This window comes from Leuciscus leuciscus (assembly GCF_965113295.1).
Source record: "Leuciscus leuciscus genome assembly, chromosome: 11".
NCBI lineage: Eukaryota > Metazoa > Chordata > Actinopteri > Cypriniformes > Leuciscidae > Leuciscus > Leuciscus leuciscus.
The window spans coordinates 25,070,069-25,081,453 of NC_138735.1; the positions used below are offsets into that span (position 1 = coordinate 25,070,069).

Consider the following 11,385-nt stretch of genomic DNA (forward strand, 5'->3'; position numbering starts at 1 on the left):
TGTATTTATTACAGATATTACTGATAGCAGCAAAGAAAGCAATTACAATAAAGTGGCTTAAAAACGAGTCACCAAACCAAGCTGAATGGCTAACAATTTTGAGAAATATTTACACTATGGAAAAAATTACATATTCGTTGAGATTACAGAGGGAACTTTTTATTGAAAGATGGGCACCATTAATGACAGTGATGGAGGATCAGTAGAAATAACTGGTTATATTTGCCAGGGGAACTTGTATACAACCCATGTTTTGTTTTAAGTTGATGTTTGTTCTGTTCAAATTGTTTACTTTAAACGTTGTTAATTATTTTTTATTTTATTTCATATCCTTGTAACTTTGGACATATTTTTCTTTGGAATTGATCATACACGTAAGGATGTGTGAATGTTATGACCCCCTGTAAAGGGTATTGTTTCTGTGTGGAAGTAATTGTTGTAAATGGGGATCTGAAGAACATTCAAAATAAAAAAGAAGTAACAAATAATAATGAATGTTTCCTGAGCATCAAATCATCATATTAGAATGATTTCTGAAGGATCATGTGATACTGAAGACTGGACCAGTAAATTAATCTGGTTTATTTTAGTTCAGGACTCCATAGTCCAGGTGTAACTAATCCTCCGTACTTAATCTGTGTTACAGAAAGCCATTTTTTTAAGACACAATTAACTATTCTTGATTAAGGCCTACTCCTGGCTTAATTTAAACCCTGTCCGGGAAACTACCCCAATAAGTTTAAGTTGAAGCACTAAAAATGACTAACTGGAAATAAATAAATGAATAAAAAATTACAAAAATAAAACTACTAAACATTAAACAAATTAAAACATACTGTAAAAATAAAAGCTAAAATGATAATAAAAAAAATATATATATATCCACCTGGAAATGACAATTCAGAAGTCAATAATATCACTTCTTGATTTGGACAAAACTGTCATAAAATAGTATTTTTTTTACCAATATGAAATATTGTTGTGGTGACTTTGAAAGAGGAGACTCTGAATCAAAGCAAGTTGAAAGGACGGCCCCTGACCCCGACTCAGTCGGCCTGTGGATCGGGCACACAGCAGACTGCTAGTATTGCGCTTTTTTCCTGTGTGTTTCCTCAGTGCCACGACTGTCCTCCACGTTTACCAGCCAAACACCAGGAGGCCTGTGCTGAAACAGCAAGAACCATGAGGCACAACACTATAAAAGATAAAAGCCAACCAGCTGACTTCACACAAGCTGCTAAATCAACACCAGAACACCACAGCGCTGAGTGTGTAAAGACTAGATGAACACCCACATACTGTAAGAGTTTTCTTTCCCTTCTTTGTGTAATGTTTTATCAAGACAGGGAGGTAAAGTAAAGGCATGAATTGTTCAAAATTGATACCGTTTACAACACACATTTCCGCTCTTAATGCAAACCATTCATCTGTGCATGTTTTTCCAAATTAAATTGTTTTCATAATCTTTCATGAAAATGTAACAACTTTCTCCGCCTCTGAAATTATCTTTATTTTTGCTGATCAAGTCTTATGACACTTTTAACACTTTATTCCAAATGGTTCAAATCTTTTCCAGTTGTTTTTCTTGCTTTTCTTTCTTTTTTCTTATCCTGTTTTACTCAGAAATATGCCACATAATAGAGGCTTAAATCATTTTAAGTGCTCTTTAGACACTTAATTCATTTTATTAAATTAAACATGCAATAAAACAATAAAAAAAGGCTTGTCAACGCTTATAAAATATATTTTCCTGATTTCTATCATAGTTTAACTATTCAGTTAATATTAATCATTCATTCATACATCTTAGCGTGAGCAAATCAGCAATTATTAATCCAAAAAGTAAACAAAATTGTTCATTTATTAATCGAAATATATATCAGGAAGTTCGTATTTATTCCTTCATTAGCCTGTACAACAAAAAGTCACAGTTGTTTAAAAATACCTGTCATGACACTGCCATCTAGTGGATGAAAGCTGATGTACACTTAAGTTACAATCACAATATAATGTCTATATATACATACAAATATATAAAAACACTTAGTTAAAATATATTCTCCTTAAATGCTTTCATTAACATTTGTAAAGTTTTAAAATAAAACACATTTGGATGACTTGTTTTCTGACCTCTGTAATTAGAGACCGAGATGATTACACTATTGTTCTTCCATCTCAGTGAGCAACTGACAGTACAGTTATTGCAAGAACAGTCTTCTAACAGCAACTCGCACTTACATTCCTTACACCCAAAGGCACAATGGTGAATCTATAATTGGTATTAGCACAGAAAGAATGCAATATTAACTAAAAAATGAAGAAGAAAAAATTTGTGTAGAGATACTTCTGGGATCATATGATAATATATATTAATATATACTATATATATATAAACTATACTTGTACAATGATAGTGTGTTGTTTCAACCAGTGAGGAAGGCCGATGCATATTTGGTGTTCTTAGGAAGTGCCTATTCCAACAAGAAGTGCTATCAAGAAGGCCAGGTTTCCCAGCAAAAACACCAGAAGCAGGACTATTTCAGGTTTCGTCTAACAAAATTAAAACAAATATATTACTTTAAAACATGAAATCACCTTTTATTTATGTAGTCTACTAAATGATCTATATACTGTAATGAGACTAAGCCCATATATGTCTTAAAGTTGGACTTACCGATCCACAGCTGAAAATATCAGAATCTAAAATAAAATGACAAGGGGTGAGATAAATATTTTATGCATTGGATTGTTTAAATAATACATTTTCAGATAATAATTTCCAAAAGCGTAATTCCAAGAAAAAGTGGAAATCAATAATAATAATAATAATAATATGATGTAAAAATATAAATATACACTACTGTTCAAACAGTTTGGGGTCAGTAAGATTTTCTTTTGTTAAAGAAATTCATTTTATTCAGCAAGGATACATTAAAGTTATCAAAAGTGGCAGTAAAAATATTTATAATGTTACAAAATTTCCAGATTTCAGTTGTCAAATAAATGCTGTTCTTTTGAACTTTCTATTCATCAAAGAATTGCACTGTTTTTAACATTGATAATAATAAGAAATGTTTCTTGAGCATCAAATCATCATATTAGAATGATTTCTGAAGGATCATGTGACACTGAATTCTGGAGTAATGTTGCTGAAAATTCAGCTTTGCATCACAGGAATAAATTACATTTTAAAACTATATTCAAATAGAAAACAGTTATTTGAAATTGTAATAATTTTTCACAATATTATTGTTTTTACTGTCATTTTGATCAAATAAATGCAGCCTTGGTGAGCAGAAGAGACTTCTTTAAAAAAAAAAAATTACCAACCCCAAACTTTTAAAAGGTAGTGTAGTGTATACAATTAATAAATAAATAAATAAATAAATAAAAGGGTGTTTTGCTTCTTTCAAATTACAGCATTGGTATTTTCAAGTAACTTTCCCAGTGCGAATGCAGCGTTACCTTTTTTCCTGGCGCGAAAGTTAAGATCTTGAAGAATGTACGTCATGGCCTCCCAGGTAATAAAACCTCCCATAACTTTCAACATCCATCCATCCGTCTTATATTCTTCAAACAGTTCCAGACCAGTGAAAATTGCAGCAACTGTCACAGAATAAAAAAGAGATATTGTTTTCATCTGAGGAAATGGAAGATGTTGATGAAGATAATAAAGTTGTTGTCATACCTGCGAGGGCTTTGATAGCTAAAGCAATAAAGGAATGGGCCCAGTTGAAAATAAACCTCCTGCAAAGAAAACCATTAGATTAATAATAATGCGTGACCCCTCGCCTTTCCATGTCCTTTCTGCATAAGAGAAGTGAAGTTTCTCACCGCTCATCCTGCGGCTCACAGCGGAAAGCAGCGACTATGGGCTGAATGAGACTGAGGATCATCACCAAACATCCCAGGACAGGATGAGCTCCCTACACACACAGATCACAGTACGTCAGCACAAAACACTTCACTTCAAACATCAATTTAAAACCCTATGTCTTTATATGGATATATTTTATATACTGTAATTGTGTGGAAGTGTTTTAACTGCATGTTTTTACTGCCAATTATTCGAATTTAATATTATTTCATTTACTGAACAGTGAACAATAGTGTCTGTCATCATGTTGCTGTGTTGCTATAGTATATATATATTCCACTGATCCTATAACAATTTGGCTCAGCAGCAAATAAGCATATTAGAGTGATTTCTGAAGGATCATGTGACCCTGAAGACTGGAGAAATGATGCTGAAAATTCAGCTTTGTCCTACAGAAATAAATTACATTTGAAAAAATATTAATATAGAAAATAGTTTTTTTAAATTATAATAATATTTCGCAATTTTGCTGTTTTTACGGTATTTTTTTTTAATCAAATAAACGCAGCCTTGGTGAGCATGAGACACTTCTTTCAAAAACATTAACAAATGAATGTGTGTGTATGTGTGTGTGTTTGTGTGTGTAAAATTCAATTTATTTTGGTTTACCCCAGCCCAATCCTGCGCATAAGAAAACACCAGTATAAATGCAATGGCTGTGGCTATGACTGACAGGACCATCAGAGACACGTGGGCCTGTGGAACAACAAACAAATCATATTTAGTTATTTTCAATCATTTGGTTAAACTTACAGTATGTTTTAACAGCATTACATAATGCATAAAACCAGTCTATGTACATTCATTTACATTTATGCATTTGGCAGACGCTTTTATCCAAAGCGACTTACATTGCATTTCAAGGTACACATTTACATTCTGATCAGTTCTTGCTTTCCCTGAGAATCGAACCCATGACCTTGGCGTTGCAAGTGCCAACGCTCTACTGTTTGAGCTACAGGAAAGCATTCAAAATGAAAATGTATTAAAATAGATGAATGTACATTAGCTAGATCCAGACCATTTATTTTAGAGTGCTGATATTGTGCTGAAACGCAAGTTACTCAATATTATCTATGCATTTATAGATCGGTTATATAAAAGTAATACTGCTGTAAACTGTTAAGCGTTATATAATGCAATAAAGATTGTCAATGGCAAGTGATGTTCACACACCATAACTTCTTATCTTATCTTGCTTGCACACATACGTATTACTGCAAAGCATTTATCAAAGAATTTTTCCCACTGTCATGCTGATGAAACAGATATGTCAACATGACTTGTAATTCACTTTACAAATGAGATGACGAGTTAAATAAAGGGGCCCACATGGGCAGGACACTGGCTTTGTTTCGTTTTTTTTTTTTTTTTTTTTTGCATGTATAGTCTAAACAGCAAAAGATGAAAATCCAAAATCCATATTTTTACAAACTGATTTTTTAAACGCTTTTTTAACTTTGAACTTTTTCAACTTTCTTTAGTGTGTAATGTCGCTGTTTGAGAATGAAAAAGGTCTGTTTGAGTTATTCTCTACATCAGTGCGCACTGATTCTGAACTCTCTGAAACGCGTCGATTGTAGTCTTGAGTTTTCTCCTGGGAAATGTACAAGTCACAAAAAAAAAAAAAAAGGGCGAGGCCTGGTCACGTTTTGGTAGTACCGTGTTGAAACTCGCTGTTATGGTAATGAGTGTGACATTTACAAAACACGCTCTATGTGGTTGACCAATCACAACACACTGGTCCAGGTGACCAATCAGAGAACACTTCTGCAATAATTTAAAATATTTTTAAAATATAAAAAAACCTGTTCTAGTAGACACCAAAATCAAGACTTTGAAAAAGTGCATAATAGGTCCAAGAGTTGAGCACGGTGCTAACAACGGCAAGGTCATGGGTTTGATTCCCAGGGAATGCATGAGCTTAAAAAAAAAATGATACCTTGCATACAGTTGGATAAAAGCCAAATGCATACACGTAAATCCACATGCGATTTGAATTATGGGTAAAATGTGCATTTTTTTCTACTACTATTCTAGTGCTATAATTCTTTCTTTTTTTGCCTCTTGGCATTGTTGATGATTGTGTAGGTGATTCATATGGCAACCAATGTAGAAATAGATAAAAACTTACCAGAAACCAGAAATCTTTACCGCCTAAACCTTGGCCCTTGGCAACTCCCTTTAAATAGCGTGCTATCATCATCCCTAAACTGCCCGTGGTCATCCAGGCGATCAACATCAGGGCACCTGAACCAGATCAGTAGCATTAGGACCACAGTAACACTGATCCAATGGCAGTGTTTCATGATGTACTCACCATGGGCTTTAACGATTGCAGGGAATTCTTCATTGCTTGTGGCGACCAGGGATGGATTCAGTAAATCAGCCTTGGTGCTACTGACGTATCGGGATGTGTGAAACTGGATGTTACCTACAAATTAAGGTAATTCTTCAGTTAAAGGACATAAGATGCTTTCATCATTTACTCTCCATCATGCTGTTCCAAACCACTGACTTTTTTTTCTCCCAGAAAAAACACAAAAGAAGATGTTTATGCCACTCTTGTGCATACAATGAAAGCATACGTTGACTAGAGACAGTCAAGCTCAAAAAAGTACCATAAGATTAGCATAAAAGTGTCTTGTGCACCAGTCTTCTGACAGCTTTCTGTGAGGATTTTTTGTTATTCACTGAAAACCCTACCTTGCGTAAATCTTGATTTGTGTTTCATGGAAGAACAAATAAAGTCCTTTGAGTTTGAAACAACATGAGGGTGAGTATAGGATGACAATCTTCATTTTTATGTGGACTAGCCCTTTTGGTATATTAAAGCAGAATGAAAGCATTACATCAGTGTTGTTATTGTTTTAAAATAATTTAAAAATATATATTTTCCTTTCTTTAAAGCTGAACTAAAATAAAATATAAATATAAGATGAAAAATGAAAATTATAAATGTTGCACTGGCAACTGAAATAAGAGCTAAAATTACTGAAAATTACTCAAAAAATAAAATAAAAGGTCACACTTTAGGGGTAAGGTCCAATTCTCACTATTAACTAACTATTAACTATGACTTTTGCTGCTTATTAATAATAGTTGTAACGTTTAGGTATTGGGTAGGATTAGGGATGTAGAATAAGGTCATGAAGAATAAGTCATTAATATGTGCTTTATAAGTACTAATAAACAGCCAGTATCCTAGTGCATGCTAATAAGCAACTAGTTAATAGTGAAAATTGGACCCCTAAATTAAAGTGTTACCATATAAAAATAAAGCCAAAGAAACATTTAAAACTAATAAAATTACAAAAGCACATACCATTATTAAAAATTAAATGAAAAATATAAAATAATACTATAATAGTATAGAATTATACTAAAATAACACTGCATTACATTCAAATCTACAATTTTACATTTGATGCACATTTTAAATCAGGCTGGATAAACCACTGACCTTGATTGGAGGGTCCGGAAGCAATCATGAGGTAGTACTGGCTAGTGGATGTTGCTCTACTTCCTGTGCTAATGGCATTACGAGAAGTAAAAGAACAATTGATATTTCCATTCGTCAACTGTGTCTTGATATTAGTCACATTCCCCTGTAAATAATGTAGAATATGTATGTGAGTGATGATATTTTATGAAATAACAGTTAGAAATGGTGGCACACTAGAGGAATGGAAGCGAACTGTACCAGTTCGAGAATATTTGGAGTCTCTCTTCCTGTGGAATAAGCGTGTTGCACTTGGAGGACGCCAGCGCTGTTCTTTATACAAATGTAGATGTCGTCATTGCCCTGGAAATACAAACAAAACACGTCTTAAACCCATATGAACATAATGTTGTCTCATTGTCCCTGGAAAAACAAAATCACACATGGGTTTTGTTGATGTTTGTTGAGAATGAGTCAGTGCTGACAGAGGTAGTCCTCCAGAAAAGATTCAGCAGATAGATCTCATGTTTCAGGTGAAATATAATATGTCCAAAATGGTGACACCGACTTGGATGTTTACAGTGTATGGAAACATAACAGACATCCAGTCCCACACCCATCACTCCCAAAGTTCTACACATTCCACATTTCATGAAGGTTTGTTTGTTAAATATTTTTAGACAAATTAAGTAGAAAAGGTCTGCAGATTCCATTTGGGCCTGCTGATATCTCATGAGCAAGTATAAAAGCATGTACCATTCTCTGGTCATCTGAAAACCCAATGGCGACATATCCATCAGACTGGCCAAACATTTCAATGATCATTTCAGATTGGTTAGATGATGTCTGAACTGCCATGAAGTAACAAGCTGTGCTGGTAGTTGGGTCACAGTTGTTAGGCTGACTGAAGCAGACTTTGGTTTTCCCACAATCAGGGTTTGATGGAACCTGAAATGAACAGAGCAATTTGTGCTGAATATAAAACCACATTCGAGAACAGATCGACATATTCCTAGATTTCATGTTTTTGTAGGTGTAGGTGTAAAACGTACAGTCGGAGCTACAGTAGCAGTTGTTCCTACAGTAGCAGTTGTTCCTACAGTACCAGTTGTTCCTACAGTACCAGTTGTTCCTGTACCGTTAAACACAACAGCAGAGCTCTTGACACCAACCCAAAAGGTTTCTTTACTTTTAACAAATGTTGCTCTGAAAAAAAATAAATCCATTAAAAATCACACTAAGTAATACCATCATACAAATAATAAATCAATACATTTAATGACACAGGAAAATGTATACCTGAACTCTATATTGCCAAGCTGTCCAGATGTAGGGGCCGTCCATTTAGCTTGCACTGAAGTCTTTTCAGATCTTGTTTTGTGAGAAACTGCTCCATTCTGGATAATATAATATAATATATTATAATATAATATAATATAATATCATATCATATCATATCATATCATATCATATCATATCATATCATATCATATAATATAATATCATATAATATAATATAATATAATATAATATAATATAATATAATATAATGTCAATGCTGTTATTTTTAAAACAAAAAATACACCAATGTCATCCCATACTAGTTTATGATTATTAGTAATGGAAGCAAGTAATGTAATAAAAATACAATGTAGAAAAACTCACAGCCAAACTACCGCAGGAGATGACCTGTGCTTCACTGTCCGTCACAGTAAAAGTGCCAATGGGATTTACCGATCCAACTAGATTTGCTTGTAACATAAACCCTTTGAAAATATCTCCTGGTTGTGCGTTTAGAGATACTGAGAAAGAAGAAACAGTTCAGTGGAATTTCCTTAGATACAGACAGACCCTGAACTAGCATAGATAAACTGATGTATGATTATGATACGATAAAAAAAAAATCTGATTATTAAAATAGTTCAACATAGACCATGTAAAAACCTGATTGGCAGTCATTAATTAATGAATAGTATAGTGTAGTATAGTATAATTATATTATCCATTGTGAATGCATTAGGCGATTTAAGTAATGCAGTTAACAATTCAAATGTTACTGTAAGTGTTATAAATGTTGTATATTATTTATTTATTAAGGCTCTGAAATGGATTCTGATTGGTCAAACAACATTCAGTGGTCAAATATTTATTTAATGTCTGAAATATAGAAATTCTGGTTTAAAATGTTTTTTTTTTAAATTTCAGGCTAAATATACAATAGTATACTAAGTAAGTAGTCTATATATTCCTTCTTTATTTTATACTACATCAAAACTACTTTCAACTACAAACTACAAAACTTTATATAACACATATTAAGGTGTACAAAATAAAATAAACTGTTCATTAACACTCAACATATGAATCCCCTAAAAGCTGCACAAGCTTTTAAATGCTAAAGCATGTCCTACACAACTTTTGCAGAGGAAAAGTTGCAGAAGAACAGCCTCACCTGTGATTTCATCTCCTTCTTTAAAGGTGGCATTGCCAGAAGTAACGTTAACGGTGAACGTAGAATTGCTGGTCTGAGCGTTAGCCCCGTGAACAGGCATCAAAGTTCCACACGATCCGCTGACCTGTCCACTAGGAAAACACTGCACGATCCCAACACACGCCAGGAGAACATACAGGAACATCTGAGGAGATTTAAAAACTCACTATAAGTAATAAAGTCGTCGAGAGTATCAATAAACAGCGACGGGGAAGAGAAGAGAGAAATAAAATAAATGGATAAAAACAACAACCTTCGGAAAATTTGGCAGGCGAGGGTATAGTTATTTTTGTTTTGGCTGAAACCGTGTGTGCGTGTGTGTGTGTGTGTGTGTGTGTCAAGACTCCAGGCACTTCTCCTCTGCAAATAGTGTTAAGTCATTGTGGGCAGGGCTTTACCTGGAGAGGTAAATGATGATGTAATGCAACAGTGGGCGACCATGAGATCCTGAGTTTCTCATGAAGTCACTTAAATCATACTTAAATAAATATACAATGCATGTTGTTTACTGCCTCAATACTTCATGTGGTTTTCAATGGGGACATTTTTGTCCTTAAAGTCCTGAGTGTAAAGTGTAAAATAGATGAATTAAAGGAAATGGGGTGAAATAATAAAATTCCAATAAAAATACACACTTGTGCCAAAATGTATGCAGTTGGCATTAACACAGGCAAAATGATCAGGAAAAACAAAACTGAAAAAGACAAAAATATCCAATGTCCATAAGGACACACAAGGGTTAAAATTGTTAATTATGATTAATCTTAAGTTAAAAAAAAACAAACAAAAAAAGTAACTAATTGTACAGATGCACAATTTGTCTGTTTGAAGAATACACGATAAACAAATACATTTTTTTTTTTTGATTTTCTGACAATTGATGATTTGTTTGCTGAGGCTGCACAATGTACTGTAGTAAAAACTGCATATGAAGATATGATTTTTCTTCAGAGCAAAAACAAAAGAAAAATGCATTAATTAAATGTAATTATTTAAATAAAAAAATGCTGTTTTGTAACAAACTATATGTTATAATTTATAAATTATATCAATTTATGTTATGTCCCAGTTAAGATCCACTGTTCAATAGAATGGATCTTTTGTTGTAATGATGCAATATAATGCAGCGTTTTCGACAGAAAAAAAGGTAATAAAACTGATAAAAGAAATTGTACTCGTTTATCTACTCAATGCTCAATTTCACCACAAATTAAGTTAATTTTTCTTGTGAAGATTGATACATTCATACACTTGAAACTCCTAAAAGTTGAATGAATCATTATTTATTCTTCAGTATTGTTCTATAAAGAAGTGATCACTCCTCTTTATGTCCTTTCCATTAAACATAGCACAAGTTTAACAGCAATAATATAACTGATGCTATTGTAATTGATAGAAATTGCCAGTGAAATTGCATTACTGTAATTCCAATGTAGTGTACATATTGTATATAGCGTAGTATGTTTTCTCAATTTTCTTTAAAACTACTGTAGTTTAGACAAAATTGATCTTTCAATGTCTAAGACGTATGGGGGAAATTAGATGCAGAAGAAATGTACAGAAATCTTTGAATTT

General features: G+C 33.2%; 1 protein-coding gene across 2 annotated transcripts; it reads right to left on the minus strand.

Moving 5' to 3' along the window:
- Positions 1-1,588: 1,588 nt before the first annotated feature.
- Positions 1,589-10,210, minus strand: LOC309509675 (putative ferric-chelate reductase 1). 2 transcript variants are annotated; one of them, XM_082184456.1, is made up of 17 exons: positions 10,064-10,209; positions 9,772-9,955; positions 8,985-9,121; positions 8,619-8,716; positions 8,443-8,525; positions 8,372-8,388; positions 8,076-8,267; positions 7,581-7,682; positions 7,341-7,485; positions 6,198-6,311; positions 6,012-6,127; positions 4,487-4,573; positions 3,835-3,926; positions 3,689-3,747; positions 3,466-3,606; positions 2,675-2,700; positions 1,589-2,550 (listed from the first exon to the last, which is right to left on the minus strand). In XM_082184456.1, exons 2-17 carry the CDS (start codon positions 9,953-9,955, stop codon positions 2,461-2,463), a joined length of 1,683 nt encoding a protein of 560 aa, XP_082040582.1. In that variant the 5' UTR covers positions 10,064-10,209; the 3' UTR covers positions 1,589-2,460. The 2 variants fall into 2 exon arrangements, with proteins under 2 accessions (XP_082040582.1, XP_082040583.1); XM_082184457.1 differs by lacking the exon at positions 2,675-2,700 and having other exon boundaries at positions 1,589-2,576; positions 10,064-10,210.
- Positions 10,211-11,385: the final 1,175 nt, after the last annotated feature.